Genomic DNA, 19,569 nt, shown 5'->3' with positions numbered 1-19,569 from the left:
ACTAGACCAAAACTTCCAACTACAGGATCCTTTTTCTTAATAAATTTTATTTTAATAATTGTAAAAAGAAAAAAATCAGGACCAAAACATAAGGCAACTTAAAAAGTTCAAATATATATTCCTTATATAATAGAGATTTTTAATTTCCAAGTCCTCTCTAAAGAAGGGAGGTCCAAGGGGTAAAGAGGGAAGGAAGGCGACAATGCCATCACACAATTCGGTCAGAAGAGAAACTATCAAGTGAAATCAATGGAGCATGATGAAAGCAGGAGAGAGCCATAGTTCTGTCACTCGGGTCTCAGTCCATCTTGAGGTTAACATAGATATAACGGATGAACTTTAAAGAAGAAAAAAAGGAGATGGTGCCCAGCATGAGGAAGAAGACATAACCAGTCAGTAAAGAGTAGCCAAAGAACTCTACTGTCTGTACTGCCCCTGACATGTTGGAGCGCCGAGCATAGTAGAAAACTGAGTAGAGGAAGATGAAGAGGCCAGTGGAGCCCACGCTCAGCACGGATCGCCACCACCAGCGGTAATCTTCCCCAGACAGCTGGAAGTAGGTGAGTGCAATGGAGATACAGGCCCCCACGCTCAGCAAGATGGCGAAGACGAAGAAGAGAATGCCGTACAGCGTGTACTGCTCGCGACCCCAGACTGTGGCAAAGATGTAGTAGAGCTCCACGGAGATGGCGCTGTCGAGAGGACGAGACACATCATAAGAGCGCTGTGCGCAGCTGCAGCGGGCTCGGCCGCGCCCTCCCATGCCACCCTGTGGACACGAAGGCAGCACGAGCAGTCTTCTGCCTAGTAGTTTAGTTTATCAGCTGCTCTGAACATCTTCCCTGACAGGCCGAAAGCAGCGATCTTTACTCGACCAGGTGACATACATCTATACTACTACTATTTGGGAGGCTGAGCCAAGAGGACTGCCAAGTTCAAAGCCAGCCTTGAAAACTTAAGACTGTCTCAAAATGAAAGGTAAAAAGGGGTGGGATGTGCTCAGTGCTCACTGGATGCCTGAGGCCTAAGCACATTCCAGTACTACAGAAACAAACAAACAAACAAAAAAGGGAGTAAGACAGAGAAGGGTGTGGGGAGGGGCAGATACTGTATTGTTTACTTCCTATATTGTTTAAAAGGTATGTGACAAACTGAAAACAAACAGGCCTTAGGCTCTCCCTGCCTATAAGCACGAAACAGAAGTCAGGTTCTATAGGCTCCGATACAAGGCTTAAAGCCCACTTGATTACTCTTTCAGTCCACAGAGTGAAAGGGCTTCACAGTGGATCACTCATATCTGAACTAGCTGAAGTTCATTCCCGATTCGACAGTTAGAACCATTCAATGGGCTTTGGCCGAGTTGAGGGTTAATACTGGGTTATCGTGTTGAGTGATGGGGAAAAGCAAAGGGGAATCAAAATACTGCTGAAGGCAAGGTCGTGGTGGCCGAGTCTGTCACTCAAGCACTCAAGGCAGGACAACTTTAAGGTGGGTTTTTGTTTGTTTGTTTGTTTGTTTTGTTTTTGTTTTTCAAGACAGGGTTTCTCTGTAGCCTGGAACTCTGTAGACCAGGCTGAGCGCACATTTAGAGATCCGCCTACCTCTACCCTCCGAGTGGCCATGAGCCTTAGGAGACTGCCTCAAAAAAGAAAACAAAAGAAAACAGAAAACAAAATAAAACAAAAATCCCTCTAGTGTCCAAAACCAAACCAAACCAAAACTGCCCAAAGTGGATGGCCATGGTATGAAGTGAGGATACCTGAAAGGCAGGAAGCCACCAACAGTCATATGGATGACAGTAGACTTGTACCAGGGTTGGAGTGGGATCTCGCGGGCGATATTCTTCGTACGACAAGGTGCATCAAAGGGACTAGCGTTGTTCTTCCCGAAGATCCCTCCAATGACAGTGAGAGGAAAGCCTACCAGCAGCCAGACTGTCAGAAGCAGCAGGATGGTTGTGGCCGGCAGAGCCTGTGTCGAACCGTTAGCCCAGTGCACTGAGTTCACCACACTCCAAGTCAGGAAGAAAGGCACTGCAGGAGGGAGGGTCAGCAGTAGGAGCAACATCCCTGTGACACCCCACTCTGACTGGACCTAAAGGGGAAAGGGATGAAGTAGCCTGCCACTTACAGGACCCACCTATGCTCCCAGATGGCCAGAGCTGATTGAATTTACCATGACCCTTTTATAGCTCATTGTTCTTTGTTCTTTATTTTTCAAACACCCTATTCCCCAACCCAATGCCATCAAGAACTAAGACAGTTGCGTCATTATGGCCCAAGAGTGTTACAAATCCACCTGCCTACAGAAACCTGTCTTGTGATGGCATTGATAATTCCTAGCATTAAACAGCATTAAACAGGTTAAGGACCTGTTATCAGAAACCCATGTTTCAAATATAAATGGGATGAGATTTAAGTCAAATACATCAGATTGGAAATAACAAGGTTCAGAATATAGACTACTACTGTCTTTGAAAAGGCAAACTGGTTGGAAGGTCAGAATGAACTTACCTCCAAAATAAAAAGAGTATCAAAAAAAATTCAAGAATGCTATCTAGGAGGGTTGAGGAAATGGTTCAGTTAGTAAAGCCCTTCTCCCACGAAAGTGTGAGGACCTGAGTCGGGGCCCCAGCATTCCCATTTAAAAACAAACAACAAAAATAAGTCAGATTGGTGGCCAGAGCTTGTAATCACAGTAGACGGAAGGCAAAAGACAGGACCCTTACGGCTCTCCAGCCATCAGGTCTAGTTGACTGAATGAGCTCCACCTTCAGGGAGACACCCTCCCTCAAAAGGTAAGGTGAGCTACTGAGGAAGACCTGATACTGACCTCTGCCTTCCAAATGCACATGAATGCACAGCACCCACACAAGTGTACACATGTGCGTATGTACACATGCCAAATTATTTAAACATAATGAATGTCTGAGGGACTGATGGCTCAGTTGGTTAAATGTTTACCTTACATTTGAGGGCCTAGGTTCAATTCCCAGACCCCACCTGAAAAAGCTAGGGAGAGTGGCTCATGCCCTTTTTTCTTTATCTTTTCTTTTCGAGACAGAGTCTATGTAACCCTGATGGTCCTAGAACTCAAGGTGTGGACCAGGGTGGCCTGGAATTCAGAGAGATCTGCTTGCCTCTTGAGTGCTGGGATTAAAGGTGTGCTCTACCATGCCTGGCTCTCATGCTTGTAACCTCAGCGCTGGAGCAGCGGACAGCACTGAAGTGTGTCAGCCACACAGCCTAGTCTTGACTACTTGGCTAGTGAGAGATCTTTTCTCAGAAGAGCTGGACAGTGTCTGAGGAATTATACCTGAGGCTGCCCTCTGGTTTCCACACTTACAATTGCACTTGCACAAGCACACACACAAATGGTTGAAACCCAGGCATGGTGATGTGCATGATAACCCCAGAACCAACTGGGGAGGCTGGGGCAGGACTAGAACAAAGTTAAAGGCTCATGTGGGATCCACAGTGACCCTGTCTTAGTTTAGTTTCCTCATCTAGTGCAATGGGGACTCTATTACCTATGTTACATGACGACTGTGAAGATTAACTAAAAGGACATATGAAATGCTAACTGCAGTGTATAGCCACTTTCCAGCACTTAACAACTTTAAACTATTCAAAAAGAAATATATATTTTCCTGGGTTATAGTCATAGTACTCAAGAGGTTAAGCTGGAAGATCATAAATTCAAAGACAGCCTGGACTACATAGTCAAGAGCCTATCTTAAAAAAAATAAGATAAAAAAAAAATAGATTTTTTTTTTGATGGATTGTTTTGACCCCTACCTCCTGCCAGTACCCCCATCCCCACCTAGGGGCTAGAGAAAAAGCTCAGTGGTTAAAAGTACTTGCTGTTTTTATTGAGGATCAGGGTTCAGTTCCCAGCACCCACATGGTGGCTCATAACCATCTGTATAACTCCAGTTCCAGGGGATCCAACTTCTGGCTTCCACAGGGACTACATGTATTGCACAACATTGTACATGTTGCATATGTGTTGCACATGCAGGCAAAATACTCATAAACATAAGTATTAAAAAATTCTAACAGGGTGGTGGTGGCGCACACTTTTAATCCCAGCACTTGGGAGGCAGAGGCAGGCGGATTTTTGAGGCCAGCCTGGTCTACAGAAAAAAAAAAAAAAAAAAAAAAAAAACTAAACTAAAAAGAAAAAAAAATTCTATGGTCCCTGCACTGTGATTCTGTCCCAGGACCCATGACAGTTACTAAGTCTAGGCAGACCCACAATAAAAGGGGGAAGTTCTCACCAGAGAAGAGACTGGTGGTGAGAATGATGTTCCACACCCAACGCTCGCCTCCAATTTGCCGGTAGAAGTGGCTCGACACATAGCCCGAGATGCAGCAGGTCAGGGCATACAACAAGATTGCTGCTGAGTTAATGGCTCCATGCCGGTGCACATTGAACATGCCCAGCAACGCCATGACGATAATGCCTATAAGGTAGTAGTGGAAAGATCAAGTTAGGTCTCATCTACACCTCTTCTTATGCCAGAGAAATCATACCCCTCAACCCAGGTCCTCAAGTGATTTTCCTAGTTCTACTAGAGTCAGGAAAACCCACATGCATCCTCATGAGAACTACTGATTCCCTTATGTCTTTCTCTCACCTTGAACAGAAGAGAAAATCCACTGAACTTTTCAAATAACCTATCTGCTACCCTCTGAGAGCAAGTCATATCCCCTCACCAGTGCCAAGGGCCAGGAACTGGGCGCCCACACCAAGCACAGCACAGAGCAGACCACGGTATGGAGGGAAGCGGAAGACATCTGTATGGATAATTTTCCAGCCATTATCACCCTGGTCAAAGTCATCACTAGAGCCTCCAGAGCTGGTCTCTTCATCTAGGTTGTACCGAGCCAGGTCATTTCGAAGCACACGCATTAGAATAACAGCCACAAAACCCACCAGTAAAAACACAAGCACCATGGAGTTGATGATGGACAACCAATGGATCTCCAGGGTTCGAGGGAAGAACCCACCATCATCACCTCGGCGCCTATCACTCCGATGCTCCACTGACGTCTCAGACCAGCGCACACTGTAAGTGTGAGTAAGGCCCAGTAATTCATCAGACCGTAGCCCATCCAAGCTGTGGGGCTTGACATCCCGAACTGAAACATTGGCAAATATAATTCGATCTCCATGGAATTCTAGGTGGAAGTCCAAATGTGTCCAGAGGCCTATCTTGTGGCTATGTGGCAGGAAGCCACTCTCTTCCATGTAGCCCACAAAACCACGGATTGGCAAGTCATCTACCACAAACTCAAAGTAATACAATTCCTCAATGGCCTGGCGCAGCTGCTCCACCTACAAAGAACAAGCCAGGAGTCGGTTACACGAAGCCTCTCAGAGTTACAACAGCATTTCTAAAACTCAGCAGGACTCTTATTTAGGTTTGGATAATTCTGTGTTGTTGTAGGGAGATAGTGATGTGTGATCTGTGCATTGCAGGGGTTGGCATCCTGGATCCCTACCCACTATACACCAATAGTGCCACAGAATTATGACAATCAAAAGTATTTCCAAGCTGGGCTAAAGTGGTGCACACTTTTAGTCCCAGGATTAGGGAGACAGAGGCAGGTAGATCTCAGAGTTCAAGGACAGCCTAGTCTACAGAGTGAGTTTCCGTCACACAGAGAAACCCTGTCGTGGTGGGTGGGTGGGGATCTGGTATAGAACATCCCTGTTATTGCTGCACTTAGAAGGTTAATACTGGGTTTGAGGCCAGCCTGGGCTACATAGTAAGACCTTATCTCAGCAATCAAACAAAACAAGAACAAAGCCCAAACCAACCAAACAAAATGTCTTTATACACTGCCAAAGAATCTAGGTACAAAACGGTTTCCCATTGAGACTGACTGACTCTGGTATATCAGCCCAAAAAAGAACAAGTATGTCTTTGCTAAGATAAAGTCTCAGAAAAATAAATGGAGAAAAGTATAAAAAGACTAGAATTAAGAAGTTCCAAAATTTGCTAAAGAAAAAAAAAAAAGTAACAGGGAAGGCTAGAAAGTAAAGTCATGAAAGAGCCATGCATGGAAGGAAAGAGACTTGCACAGGAGTCTGGGACTTATTATTGACAGCAAGGAGTCCCAGGCTCTGATCTTAGTTCTGTATCTCTGTATCCATGTAATCTTGAAAAGTCAGTTTGGAACATCTAAGCATGTACACTGGGCTGTGGATGGAATCCAGACAGATAATTTCCATAAAGGTACCACAGATGCAAGGCATCCTAAACCCCTGGCAAGAAGGGCTAAGTGATAACTAACGTGGAGAGCTGACCTGTGCAGAACTGAGCTGCATGTGGCACAGAATTCTCTTCTCCACATTCTCCCGAAAGCGGATCTCGTACAAAGATTCGGCCATTCGGTCCCCATCCAGTACTTCACCCAAACTAAGACTTTTGTGGCGGATCTTCTCAGGACAGCAGACTGGAAGCTGATAGTAGTGGTAAGTTTCCTGAGGGTTATGGTAGGGTCCCACTTTGTTGACATATAGAATGACAGGGTCGCCGGGCTTGTAGTGTGTGACACCTTCCACCCATGGCCCATGGCCCATGCCCAGCAACAGTATCAGGACTGGCAAACAATGGCAGCTCCAACTTCGAGGGTACCCTAGGACTGTCATCCTTAAGGCAGTAGAACCTGTTGGGGGAATCCCGTGGTTACAGAAACTAGGAATCAAATCATGATGCCCCGGGTCTGGACTCTCAAGTGCCCATTGGTTCCACCTCCTCCCATTGGCTTCCCGATCCCCACACCAGAGGACTTCTATCCCAAAGACCGGGCTTGGCGTGCACTCAATAGTACTCCCAACCTAGGGTTCACGCCTCTAGGCCTCCCCCGCCCGGGGCTGCGCGTGCCAACCCGTTTCTATAGCAACGCCTGGCGGGCTCGCTGCTCCGGAAGGGGCACCCGCCGCAGCTCCGGGGTCCTCACTGCGAGGTACCGGCTGGCCAAAGAGGCGCCAGTGGCCTCACAGGGCCCCGTAGCTGCCCTTGGGCTTCTGCCCGGGTCTTCCAGACAGCGGCGCCGGAGCCGTAGGCTTGGCGAGGACCTGACGACGGACCTCCTCCGGGTTGCCCGCTGCTGCGCCTGATTGCCGCGGCTGCTGCCACGTCGCCGGCGTCCGCACTCGGCTCGTTCTAATGCTCCTCGATGAGCTCTGGTTCGCCCGTGATCCGGTCCCGCTACGGATTCCAGGGAGCTCGTTCCCTGAGCCACCCACCGATGCCAGTGGTCGTTCCGGCGAGTAGCACCGCAGCCCTGACACGTCAGTCTTACCACTTCCGCCTTCGCCGACGGGGACCTCAGCTCCGGGAAGGCGGGAAGGCTCCTCTCCTGAGCCAAGAACTCCGCGATGCTCGCTGGCTTGGCGCGGGCGGCTTCCCACGGGGTCTCGCACAGGCTGGGCCGTCCTCCCTAGGTTGGAGAGAGACAGCTGGGGAGCGGGAGCGCGTCCGGGTAAAGGCTGGACCTACCCCCGGCTGCTGAGGTCGGCCCTGACGCGGAAAGTTGTCCCTAACTTGGGCGGGGCGGGGCTTTGTGCCGCGTTCCCACGCCAGGGACCGGTGGCCTCGAACACCTAGGTAAAGGTGCCCCTCCGAGGCATTCTGGAGGCACAGACCGGTCATTGTTGGCAACAAGCATGCGGGAGCTGGGCGAGGTGCACCTACAGTTTGCCATTTCACCCCACAAGTTGCGTGGGTTGACAGCGCCGTATTAGATAGGAAGTAGGTTTTTGTTTTGTTTTTAAATCTGGAATCCCTGCAGACTTCGAATTCGGGGTCTTTTGAGTCTCCGCCTTACAGGTACACACCACCTTATCTCACTTCCGTCATTTTGTTCTGTATGTCTGTGGGACGTTTGGGCTTCTCCCTAATTTTGCAGGTTCCTTCAAAAACGTGTACTTTTGTCTGCCTCGGCTGTTCTGAAGGGGCTCTTTTCTCCAGGATTCCCTCTGAGCAGTGACTTTCACTTGGGAACAAGGGAACAAACGGGAGGAAGCTGACTTAAAAGTTTTCTGTCCTAACGGAAGCAAGTACTGAGGGAAATCACAAGTAGCCATTCTTTCCCCCAGTCCTACGACTATTATTTTCTGATCCACCCGCTGTCCTGAAGCAGTGAGATTCTAGGAAGTTGGGGTTGAGACAGACACAGTGGCTTTTGTTTTGTTCCCTTTGCCCTCCTGGAGACAGAGGCTTGCTGAGTTGCCTGGCCGGCCTTGGAACTCAGCTGATGCAATATTCCTGCATCTTTTGCATGAGTAGCTGAGACGGCAAATGTGCAAGGCTTGCATAATGGAAAGCAGGCCTGACTGAGTTTTGTGGTTAGGAATATAAGATGCTTTGGAGTTATCTTCTGATGACCTACCCAGTGAAGCCAGAAATCAAAACTTCTGTTAGTACCTCTCAGATTACAAGCTCTCTTGATACATTTTCTAATTATCTTTCTATATTTGCTTTCCATCATTTTCTTTCATGTCAACCATCTTGCTAGTCTTTGACCCACCTTTCCCCAGGACCAGTTTTCAAACTGCTACTGGAAGGATTGTTGAACAGGCAGTACCTCAGGAAGAGAAGGTGCTGAGTGTTATCAGGTTCCGTGGGTGGTTAATGGAGGTTTTATTGAGACAGGTCTCTGCAGCCTCATCTGGCCTCAGACTTAGTGATCCTCCTGCCTCAGCAAGGGCTATAAGGATGAACCACTGTGCTTCATTTGTTTTTATTTCCCCTTTTCATATCTCTCTAGCTTTGAGACAAATTGTGTGTGTGTGTGAGCCACATATGTGGGGGTGCCCAAGGAGGCCAGAAGTGGATGTTGGTCCCTCTGTAGCTTAAGTTACAGGGAGTTACATGTAGCTGAATGTGGATGCTAGGAACTAAACTTGGGACCTTTGAAAGAACAAGCACAAAGTTCTCTTAACCACTGAGTTATCTCTCCACCGATTTTTTTTTTTTGACAAGCTACAATTTTTTTTATGTGTAACAAATTTTGATCATGATAATGTGGAGTAAAGTAGAAAATAGCTTAACATAAATATGTTAAAATAGCATAACAAGTTAGTGTACCTGCTTCTCCAGGTACACTAACTTTCTGGGATACTCTGTGTTCACACAGAAATATTGGATATCATTTCTTTTTCTTTCTTTTTTTTAAAGATTTGTTTATTTTATGTATATGAGTACTCTGTCACTCTCTTCAGACATACCAGAAGAGGGCATCAGATCCCATTACAGATGGTTGTGAGCCACCATGTGGTTGCTGGGAATTGAACTCAGGACCTCTGGAAGAGCAGTCAGTGCTCTTAACCACAGAGCTATCTCTCCAGCCCTGAATGTCATTTCTTGTTTTTTGTTTGTTTTTTTGTTTTGGGGTTTTGTTTTTTGTTTTTGTTTTCTTTTTTGTTTTTCGAGACAGGGTTTCTCTGTGTAGCCCTGGCTGTCCCAGAACTGACTCTGTAGACCAGGCTGGCCTTGAACTCAGAAATCTGCCTGCCTCTGCCTCCCAAGCGCTGGGATTAAAGGCGTGCGCCACCACCGCCCGGCTTTGGATGTCATTTCTTAAGCCTCATATTCTCCCTGCTCACTGCCTTTCCCTACTTACCTGATGAGAGAACCCCACTCTCTGAACAGAGCAGATCATACTTTTCACGGAAGTCCTTCCTGTACCTCTCCTTCCACATCTGTTTATATTATGTCATCTCACTGTGCTGGTGTATTTCATGTGTCCTTTTATCGTTTTAAACTCCTTTCAAGGAGTCTAATTTATCCCTCTTTTTATCTTCAGAATTTAGCAAGGTTCTTGTATGTACTGGTTGGTTTAAAAGACATTCCTTGAACAAGTTAGTATACCTTCTATTTGTGATGAGAGATTACCAGTTTGTTACCAAACCATCTATCTCGGGCAGGTTAATGCACACTGATGAGCAGTACTGGGTGTGTCTCCTTAACTGTGATGTACTCTGGGCAGTTCTTTAATTGTACCAGGTTGTGGAGATGAATTCCAATAGACTTTGGAACTGTAGTGCCAGCAGGGTTACACACTCAATAGGTGAGACTTGATAAGTCAGTTATGATACAATCATTTATATTGGAAGATGTTCAGGTTTTGAGACCCTGTCTCAAAGCAAACAAAAACCCCCAAGGTTGTGGTGATACAAATGAAAGGCCCCACATTGTCTCAGGCATTCAAAGTTTTGGTCCTTGTAGCGCCCCCACTTGACCAGCAAGGAAGACGCAAACAACTGGATCCTTCCCAACACCTTTATTGAAGCACTTCATTCATCATTTACCGGGGAACCTTCAAGCTGCTTATATGCCCAGCCCCGGTCGGGGTGTGTGTGTGGAGGAGCGCGATTGGTCAGGATTGCAGTGTTTCATTAGCATATCCCACTCGGGAGGGATTGGCACCAAACTGAGTTGGCCCAAGGGTGATCGCATGCGCAGTGCACTTGTTTACCAGTAGATCATACCGGAAGCCTGCGCCATCTTTACCAGCAGAGTCAGTTCGGCGGCCTACAGGTCCTCAATTGGTGGCAGTGTTTGGGGAGGTTTAGGAGGTGTGGCCTTGTTTGAAAGTGGTACTAATAGTGCTGGGGGCAGGCTCTGAGAGTCTGCTCAGCTTCCTGCTTGCAGTTCAAGACATGATCCTCTGGAACTATAAGTGCAAATAAACTGTTTTCTATAAGTTGCCTTGGTCATGGTGTTTTATCACAGCAATAGAAGAACAACACAAGGGTGAAGTCACCCAGCATCCTCCTCTTACCTTTGCCTCCTGAGTGCTCAGACTCCGGGTGTGCACCAGTCGTGCCCAAGTTTGCCACACAAAATCATATAAGAACTGAATACACCTTCCTGCCTGTGCTGACTAGTTTTATGTGAACTTGCCACAAGCTAGAGCCTTTTGGGAAGAAGGAACCTCAGTTGAGAAAATGCCCCCACCAGATGGGCCTGTGAACAAACCAGTTGTGCATTTTCTTGATCTGATGAGTGATATAGGAGGGCCCACTCATTGTGAGAAGTGGGGGTTGGGGGGCTACAGAACTGGGAACTATAAAAAAAACAGGCTGAACAAGCCATGGGTGGCCACCCAGTAGTAGCACACCCCCACGGCCTCCACAGCAATTTCTACTTCTGGTTTCCTCCCTTGAGTTTTTGTCCTGAGTTCCCTGAATTGTGAACTACAAGCTGTAAAATGAACTGAACCCTTTCCTCCCCAAGTTCCTTGTGGGTATGGTGTTATATCACAGCAATAGAAACCCTAAGACACTGCCCTTCTCCCTTGGTCACTCCCTAACCTTGTTCTTCCTTCCAAAGAGACTTGCAACCCATCCCCCAGCCTCTGGTTTGTTTCTAGCTTCCCTCTATATATAATGTAGAGTCCACACTCCATCATTTCAGCCACATTCTTACCTGAGAGTTTTGTTTTGTTCTGAGGCAGGTTCTTTGTAGCCTTCGCTGGCCTGAAACTCAGTATGCATAGACCAGGCTGGCCTTGAACTCGGTGAGATCATCTGCCTGTACCTTCCAAGTGTAGGGATGCTAGAGGTTGTTGGCCATGCTGTCTCCCTGGAACTTGGAGCTCTCTGATGTGGCTAGGCTGTCTGGCCAGTGAACTCCAGGGCTTTCCTTGCTGTGCTTCCTTCCCTAGCCCTCAGGTCTCAAGTGCACACAAGCTTCTTACACGGGGTGCTAGGAATCTAACTGAGGGTTTGATGCTTATGAAGCAAATACTTTACTGACCGAGGATTTCTCCAGCCCCAGCTTCTGAAACATCTGTCATCACTTGAAAACTCCGTATAACCTATTGGGCAGGTGATGTAAGATAAGCAGTTATGGCCAGTTGTGGCCATGTGTGCATATAATCCTAGTACTTGGGAGGCCAAAGCAGTAGAATGATAAGTTTAAAGCCAGCCAAAACTAAGAGACCTTCAAAACCAAGAAATCCTAAGTTCTGAAGGAAAAGTGGGCATTTGCCAGAGGAGGAGGAAGAGAAGAATGTGCTGCAATGGCAGTGTTGGTGCACGCCTTTAATCCCAGCACTTGGGAGGCAGAGGCAGGCGGATTTCTGAGTTTGTAGGCCAGCCTGGTCTACAAAGTGAGTTCCAGGACAGCCAGGGCTACACAGAGAAACCTTGTCTTCAAAAAACCAAAAAAAAAAAAAAGAATGTGCTAAGCTAGTACAAGCTTACAATCTGTACTGCTGTGACGGCCCAGACAAGCCTCGATTGCAAGCTTGGTGCCTGCATGATCAAGGTAGACTGTCAAAAGAAAAGAAAAAGAAGCAGGCACATAGAAGCAGGCACACAGCTCACAGTTCCAGCAGTAGGACATTTGCCTGGCGTATGAGCAGCTGCAGATTCAACCCCTGGCACGTAAGGGGGGTAGTGCAGAGGCTAAGACAGAAGGAGCTAAAATTCAAAAGTCAAGGCCAACCTGGAATACATAAAGATGCCCTTTGTTGGGCGGTGTTTAGAAATATCCATAAACCAAACAAAAAGCACATAGCTATAACAGATTTGAGAAGCAGGATTTCAATTTTGAGACCAGCCTAGGATACATATTGAGGCCCTAGCCCCCATATTAAAAGAACAAAACAAAAGGCAAAATTGGAAAGGCAAAGTTTATCATAGGGCTGATGTAAAGGTATTAACTTGATCCCGAGAATCAGCAGACAATAGATTGTTTTAGATTATCTGTTTGCCTGCTTAAGTTTCTGTGCATCTTATTTGTACAAGAGTCCATGGAGGACTGAAGAGGGTATTAGCTGCCCTGAAACTGAGGTACAGGTGCCTGTGAGCTGCTCTGTGGGTGCTGAGAACCAAACCCAGCTTCTCTCCAAGAGCAGCAAGCACTCTTAATCACTAAGCCATGTCTCTAGCCTCAACTTAGTCTTAAATGGAAATAAAAATCAGATTTGTGAGGTTAGGGAGAGGGCTCAGTGAACAAGATGGCTTCCTTTGCCATTATGAAAACCCCATACACTTGTAACCCCAGAATTGGGTGGTAGAGATAGGTGGATGCACAGAACTCACTGGCCACCTGCATTAGCCAAAATGGCAAGCTTCCAGTTTATTAGCAGACTCACGACTATAAGGAAGTGTGACAGGAAGACACCCAATGCCCTGCTCTGGCCTTGCATGTGTGGGCACACGTGTCCACACATAAATGCTTCAAATGGAGGGGAGCAGAAGGCTTGCAAGCAGCCAGTTAATTGATAGAGGGCTGTGCTAAGCAGGAATGGCAGTGGACATAGATCTGTGAGTGCATCATTTTTATATATGTGGTGTATGGGCAGTTGTGTGTATAAGAACATGCACCTGTATTCATCTGGAAGCTAAAGGAGGACATCAGATGTCCTCCATCACTCTTTGCTTTGTTCCTTTGGGGCAGGGTCTTACAGAGCCTGAAGTTGGCATTTCTGGAGTAGGTGGGAAAGTCAGAAAACCCCAGTGATCCTCTCATGCCCACCTTACTCAGGTCTGGGACTGTACCTGGCTTTTTTGTAGATGCTAGGACTGAACTTCAGTCTTTGTGTTTGAACAGCAAGATCTGAGTGATCTCTCTAGGCCCTTTGAGGGCTTTATGAATGAAAAATAGGTTAAAGAGACAGGATTTGATGATACAATACATTGGATATAGGCACCAAGGCAGACAGTGCTGGTGTGATATTTGATGTCTATGTTCAGGACAACATGGAAGTTTTAGAGTAGAAAATAGTTCAGTTTTGGATATGAATTTGAGGTGCAGAGAGAAGACATGTTCCTGTAATATTTAGTAAGCAAACAGGCAGGATCTTGAACTCCAGTAAGTATCTGGTGTGGAACTGGCACAAGGAGCCATCAGAATAAACTTGAAATCTGGAGCCTTGAGAGTGTGTGGGAGCCTTAGGAGAAGGAGGATGTGAGGGTCTGAGAAAAGCAAGCTTGTGACTACCAGATAAACAGATGGGCTTGGGGGATGTGGGTTGATGGTAGAGTGCTGGCCTAGCATACAAAAGGCCCTAGGCTTAATCCGCAGTAGAAACAAGACAAAATTGAAAACCGGAAACTGATGCTGCTCCAGTGGAAGTGGCTAAAAGGATGGGAAAACCCAAGAGCATCCCAGATACGGAAAGCAAAAATGCAGGGCTATGAATTCAGACTATGCTTCAACCCCGCAGTCCTGTATACACCCTGACATGTTTCTCACGCCGGATTATAGAAGCATAAGTACTCTGTTGACCTTGTTCCTTAGTTTAACGTAGAATATTCCGCATATTATCTACCACCTGGCAGAGACTCAGTGACATAAGGGGCCATGGGGGAGACTTACCAGGTTGTGTAAAGTGTCTTTTATAATGAATATGTTCCAAACTGCACTTCATTTCCAGCTTTGTGGCCAATGATGAGTAAAGGTGTATGGAACTTGGGACCTTGGAAGTTCTGTAACTAAGACATGGAAGTAACAACAGCCAGCCAAGACAAAAAGAATGTTCTTTTCTTTCCCCTTCCAAGTTCTTAGTGAAGGGCCGAGCCCAGCATCCCAGACTTGTGTGACTAGGTAAACACTGGGACACTAACTTCACTTAAGTACCTTCCCTTCAGAAACTCAAGGTGGCTTCTCAGTAGACAGAGGCTTCCAAGTATCTAAGCTCCCCACTGCGCAAGCCCAACATCATGGGGAAGGGAGACACCTCGGAAACAGCATCAGCCACTCCAGCCTATCGCTCTGTCATGGAGGAGTATGGTTATGAGGTGGGCAAGATCATTGGTCATGGCTCCTATGGAACTGTATATGAGGCTTACTACACAAAGCAGAAGGTCATGGTGGCTGTCAAGATCATCTCAAAGAAGAAGGCCTCTGAAGACTATCTGAACAAGTTCCTACCACGTGAGATACAGGTCAGAAAGAGAGCTGAAGGAGGGAACAAGGCTTATTAATAAGCTACTTGAGGTCTCTTAGGGGTGTAACTATAGAAGGGTGGACCCGAAAACTTCCAGAGAACTGAATGTCTTAAGTAGAAAAAAATTATATATACTCTTTCCTATGTGCAAACATTCAGCTCACACTATCTAGCCCCCCCCCAAGTAAAAATGCAAAATGGGATTTGCCCAGACACCAGCTGATTCTATTGCAAAGTAGTAAGTAGCAATGGGACAGTGGAGAAAGGCCAGCACAGTGGGAGTTTACCAGGTTTGATGGTTCCTTCTTTTGGGATCAGGTAATGAAAGTCTTACGGCACAAGTACCTCATCAACTTCTATCAGGCCATTGAGACCACATCCCGAGTATACATCATTTTGGAGCTGGCTCAGGGCGGTGATGTCCTTGAATGGATCCAACGATATGGGGCCTGCTCTGAGCCCCTTGCTGGCAAGTGGTTCTCCCAGATGGCCTTGGGCATCGCCTACCTGCACAGCAAGGGCATTGTGCACCGGTGAGGATAGTCACTGGACTGGGCTTTGGGATCTCAAGGGAGTTTTATGCATATTGCCCATTTTCTGCCCTTTTCTCTTGACTTCTCTCAATATCTAGGTCCATTTGTTCACTATATTGTAATCATCTGGTCAAGGACACTTGTATCCACTGTGTGAGAGCACTTTATACACAATGGTGAACTAGTGGTCCTCAGGTACCATCCTCTTTCCCTTTTGGGCTCTGCTCACAACTCCATGGCTTTGCTGCCTCTTTACTTCCCATAGACATCTGGCTCCCACTTGTCCTGTCCTCATCTCTAGCCTCTGACCCCTTCCTTTCAGCTCCCGGTCTAATACTAAGCCCTCTCCCCAGCCTGACCCCCAGCCTTTCTGCTGCTGGTAGGGACTTAAAGTTGGAGAACCTGTTGCTGGACAAGCGGGAGAATGTGAAGATATCGGACTTTGGCTTCGCCAAGATGGTGCCTTCTAGCCAGCCTGTGCGTAGTAGCCCTTCTTACCGCCAAATGAACTGCCTTTCCCACCTCAGCCAGACCTACTGTGGCAGCTTTGCTTACGCCTGCCCGGAGATCTTGCTAGGCTTGCCCTACAACCCTTTCCTGTCTGACACCTGGAGCATGGGCGTCATCCTCTACACTCTAGTGGTTGCACGGCTACCCTTTGATGACACCAATCTCAAGAAGCTGCTGAGAGAAACTCAGAAGGAGGTCACTTTCCCAGCTAACCTCACCATCTCCCAGGAGTGCAAGGTGCTGGCTCCCCCAGGAGGGCTGAGGCTTTAGGGATGACCCATGGGGAGGGGAAAGCAAATACCAAACTTAGGTCTTCCAACTACACTGTCCCCCCAGGGTTGGCTTTTGTCATGCCACAGCCGGCTCTAGCCCCTACCCAATGTGGTGGCAAGGCCTTAAGATGGTCAACCACTGATCTTCAAACCTTAAATATGCTTGATAATTAGGTTCTAGCAATGATCCCTTTAGGGCAGAAGGGATTATGCAAGGAGCTCTTCTCTTTTCTTGCAGGGCTCCAGCATAAAGCCAGGGCCCCAGCCCCTTTCACAAGAGTAGTGCGATGGGCCATCCTGCTCCTCCCTTAGGTCCAGCTGCGCAATGCCTGTGCTCACAAGCGGGGCAAGCTCAGCCAAGCCCTCTCTCTCCCCTGCCCTAGAACCTGATCCTCCAGATGCTACGTCAAGCTATGAAGCGTGCCACCATCCTAGATGTCCTCAGGGACCCCTGGATGCTCAAGTTCCAGCCTGAGCAACCCTCGAACGAAATCAAGCTGCTTGAGGCCATGTATCAACCCGCCAGCACCGCCAGCACCGCCAGCACCGCCAATCGTCACCAATCCTTGGAAATCACAACTTGAAAGTGGCTGAGGCAGGAGGCTAAGGAAAAAAGCAAGAGACTGGGGGGAAAATCTTTTCTATAAAATAAAGCTAATTAGTTTCACCATGTAGGGCCAAAGACATTCTTTCCTCAAGAGAGTCTTAGTGGAGACCACTCCTGAGGGGTGGGTTTCTGCCCAAGTGCTAGGATTACAGGCATCTGCCACCACTGCCCAGCGCCATTTGTTTTTTCAACCCTCCTTCATTACTAACAAAGTATTTTTTACTACTTAAAACAAGGCTCTCAGACCCAGGAGGAAGAATCTTAGGTACAGATAGACAACTCCTAGACACTAGGGATCCACCTACCCAGTTTTATTAGGGAGAAAAGGATGCCTTCTGCTACCAAAAAGAAGGGAACCCAGGGTCTTCTTCTGCAGCAAGATCCGTCTTCAGCATTCAGCCAAAGAGGGGAGAACATTGTGTCCTTCTCAGACAGGCACACTGCCACCTTAGCAGAAAAACCCAAAGCTATGCTCTTTAGCTCTCAGTATTTGGCACTAAGGACAGCAGTAGGCAGACAACCAAACTCCCCAGGATGCTTGCTTAACCTGCCAATCATTTAGTGCATCTTCATCTTCATCCTTTCTGGAAGCTCTGGAGTTGAGACTAGCGCCGCCCCCACCCCCCAAGGAAGTATTAAAGCCTTAGAACTCCCACCAACACCTGCTCTGACACCTAGAGCATGCTGAATTGTCTCTCTCCATTGAAAAATCAAAAGATGTCCGTCCTTCTTAGTGTGGCTCACCCCTCACAGCACCCCAGAACCAGTGGGAAAACAAACATAAAAGGCTTATCACTCGAATTTGCAGCCCCAAAAGCAGGGACACAGCTTGCTGAGTGGAACACAGGCTGGATTCTGGGTTTCAACCCCTACTCCCTTTCAGTCAGATGCTGTTACACAGTCAGCAGCCTGGACAGCTGTAGCAGCAGCTATTTCTGCTGGATCCTTTGTGGTAAGACAGATGAGACACATAGTGATAATAAAACAATAGCCTTACCTCGTATCTCTACCCTCTCAAGTCTTTAACAATGAGCTTTGGGACCTGGCCCTGCAGACAGATGTGTATACGGCACCCCGGGCAATCCAACTGGGGGTGGGGGTGGGGGTTCTTCCTCCTTGTTGCCCACACTTAACAGCTCTTGAGTTAATTCTTCTTGCTCCAGTTCCTCTAGATCTTGCAACAATTCATCCTGAACATGGGATGACAAGATTGGTCAAAGACAAAGGGGGGAAAAAAAACCAATCAGAACAAACCAAGAAAACAACCAGTCCCCAAAGAGCCCACTTTTGAAGTTCTCTCCCAAATTTGTTCCAATAACTTCTCTCGAGTTTAGTTTCCTTCTAAGCAGTCCTATGCTTTTGCCCGTACTCTATTCTCTGATCCCTCACCTCAGTTACCTCATCCCTGTCATCTCCAAGACCCACAGAGTGAGAAGCGGCATCCGGGATGTGCTGGGCCAGCTCCTGTTGTTCTGCGATGTTAGCTATCAGTCCCTCTGCCTTTCCAATGCTATTAAGAACAGGACACATGGCCAAGGAATCAGAGGGCACCCTTCCCTCAGCTTTCCCTCCCCGAAGCCCTAACCACCATTGGCTTTCTCACTTTACACAACAAAATCCTTCCATCATATGGCCTCACATTGGGTTTTATACTTCCTTCCCTGAAGAAGCTTTAAAAATGAATCTTACTTGCTTAGCATACATTGGCCAGCAAAGGGATCTTTTATGAAGAAAGCAAGGTTTCTAATTATTAAAGGCATGACGTGTATTCTGAGAAATTTAAGAAATTCAAAGTGAGTTCTGGAGAGAAGGCTTAGTTAGGAGCACTTGTTCTACAGAGGACATACGTTTGGTTTCCAGCACCCACATCAGGCCACTCACATTGCCTGTTAACTCCAGCTCCAGGGGATCCAAGACCCCCCTCTGATTTCTGTAGACACCCACACATGTGGCATAAACACACACAGATATACACATAAATAAAAGAAATTAAGGGGCTGGAGAGATGGCTCAGTGGTTAAGAACACTGACTGTTCTTCCAGAGGTTCTGAGTTCAATCCCCAGCAGCTAAATGATGGTGCACAACCATCTGTAATGGGATCCAATGCCCTCTTCTGGTGTGTTTGAAGACAGCTACAGTGTACTCATATAAATAAAAATAAATCTTTAAAAACTAAAAAAGAAATTTAAAACAAAAAATCTCAGAAGACAGAGAAACTGGTAGATCTCTGTGAATTTGAGGCCATCATGGTCTACACAGTAAGTTCTAGAACCACCAGGGCTACCAAGTCCCTATCAAAAATAAAACAAAAGAACACATACAAAACAAACAAAACCAAAAAGAAAAGAGAAAAAGCCAGCGGTTCCCAACACCCACATCTGACAACTCACAACCACATGAAACTCGAGTTACAGTTTCTTGATCAGTATTTCTTCTGTCCCCTTTAGTTTCTGTATTCCTTTTTCAGGAATTAAACTCTTCTTTTCCTCAAGAGTCCAATGGAGCAGACCCATATTGTGTGAAGGAAAAGTATTAGCCTCCAGTCACCGAGTGCACAGTGTACGCCAGTGTAGGCTAGCTCTTCCCCAAGCTGCTCATCTCCAAGTGATTATGAAGAATGTGTTGGTGTCACTGAACAAATATGAAGACAAGCACAAAGATTTAATTTTTTTTGTCTGAAGTCATGTTGAGTACATTAAGTAGTGATCAAAACATTGTGCTGGGCACA

The 19,569-nt window shown here is 46.9% G+C and overlaps 2 protein-coding genes and 1 long non-coding RNA gene across 6 annotated transcripts; 2 read left to right on the top strand and 1 right to left on the bottom strand.

Moving 5' to 3' along the window:
• Positions 1–27: 27 nt before the first annotated feature.
• Tm9sf1 (transmembrane 9 superfamily member 1) lies at positions 28–7,335 on the bottom strand. 3 transcript variants are annotated; one of them, XM_034497021.2, is made up of 6 exons: positions 7,102–7,335; positions 6,316–6,677; positions 4,719–5,340; positions 4,280–4,465; positions 1,760–2,033; positions 28–692 (listed from the first exon to the last, which is right to left on the bottom strand). In XM_034497021.2, exons 2-6 carry the CDS (start codon positions 6,658–6,660, stop codon positions 299–301), a joined length of 1,821 nt encoding a protein of 606 aa, XP_034352912.1. In that variant the 5' UTR covers positions 6,661–6,677; positions 7,102–7,335; the 3' UTR covers positions 28–298. The 3 variants fall into 3 exon arrangements, with proteins under 3 accessions (XP_034352912.1, XP_034352910.1, XP_076787089.1); XM_034497019.2 differs by lacking the exon at positions 7,102–7,335 and adding an exon at positions 6,900–7,066; XM_076930974.1 differs by lacking the exon at positions 7,102–7,335 and having other exon boundaries at positions 6,316–7,044.
• Positions 692–5,071, top strand: LOC143441717 (uncharacterized). Its single transcript, XR_013109353.1, has 2 exons — positions 692–978; positions 4,649–5,071. It is a non-coding gene; the product is annotated as an uncharacterized LOC143441717 (long non-coding RNA).
• Positions 7,336–14,466: 7,131 nt separating the features above from the next.
• On the top strand, positions 14,467–16,916 carry Tssk4 (testis specific serine kinase 4). 2 transcript variants are annotated; one of them, XM_034498592.2, is made up of 4 exons: positions 14,467–14,916; positions 15,237–15,451; positions 15,835–16,198; positions 16,617–16,916. In XM_034498592.2, the coding sequence occupies exons 1-4, from the start codon at positions 14,692–14,694 to the stop codon at positions 16,815–16,817; spliced, it is 1,005 nt and encodes a 334-aa protein (XP_034354483.1). In that variant the 5' UTR covers positions 14,467–14,691; the 3' UTR covers positions 16,818–16,916. The 2 variants fall into 2 exon arrangements, with proteins under 2 accessions (XP_034354483.1, XP_034354482.1); XM_034498591.2 differs by having other exon boundaries at positions 14,535–14,916; positions 15,805–16,198.
• The last annotated feature ends 2,653 nt before the right edge of the window (positions 16,917–19,569 follow it).

Source organism: Arvicanthis niloticus, chromosome 3 (genome assembly GCF_011762505.2).
Source record: "Arvicanthis niloticus isolate mArvNil1 chromosome 3, mArvNil1.pat.X, whole genome shotgun sequence".
Lineage (NCBI taxonomy): Eukaryota > Metazoa > Chordata > Mammalia > Rodentia > Muridae > Arvicanthis > Arvicanthis niloticus.
The sequence above is the reverse complement of the archived record's forward strand: the minus strand, read 5'-3'. Positions and strand labels throughout refer to the sequence as shown.

Excerpts from the sequence above, each read along its gene's own strand:
- Tm9sf1 (XM_034497021.2), bottom strand. The coding sequence starts at position 6,660 with ATGACAGTCCTAGGGTACCCTCGAAGTTGGAGCTGCCATTGTTTGCCA. Across the intron at positions 5,341-6,315 it reads TGCAGCTCAGTTCTGCACAG|GTGGAGCAGCTGCGCCAGGC; the intron begins GTCAGCTCTCCA and ends TGTTCTTTGTAG. Across the intron at positions 693-1,759 it reads GGTGGCTTCCTGCCTTTCAG|CGCCATCTCCGTGGAGCTCT; the intron begins GTATCCTCACTT and ends TCCTCTCGACAG.
- Tssk4 (XM_034498591.2), top strand. The coding sequence starts at position 14,692 with ATGGGGAAGGGAGACACCTCGGAAACAGCATCAGCCACTCCAGCCTAT. Across the intron at positions 14,917-15,236 it reads TCCTACCACGTGAGATACAG|GTAATGAAAGTCTTACGGCA; the intron begins GTCAGAAAGAGA and ends TTTTGGGATCAG. Across the intron at positions 15,452-15,804 it reads AGCAAGGGCATTGTGCACCG|CCTGACCCCCAGCCTTTCTG; the intron begins GTGAGGATAGTC and ends CCCTCTCCCCAG.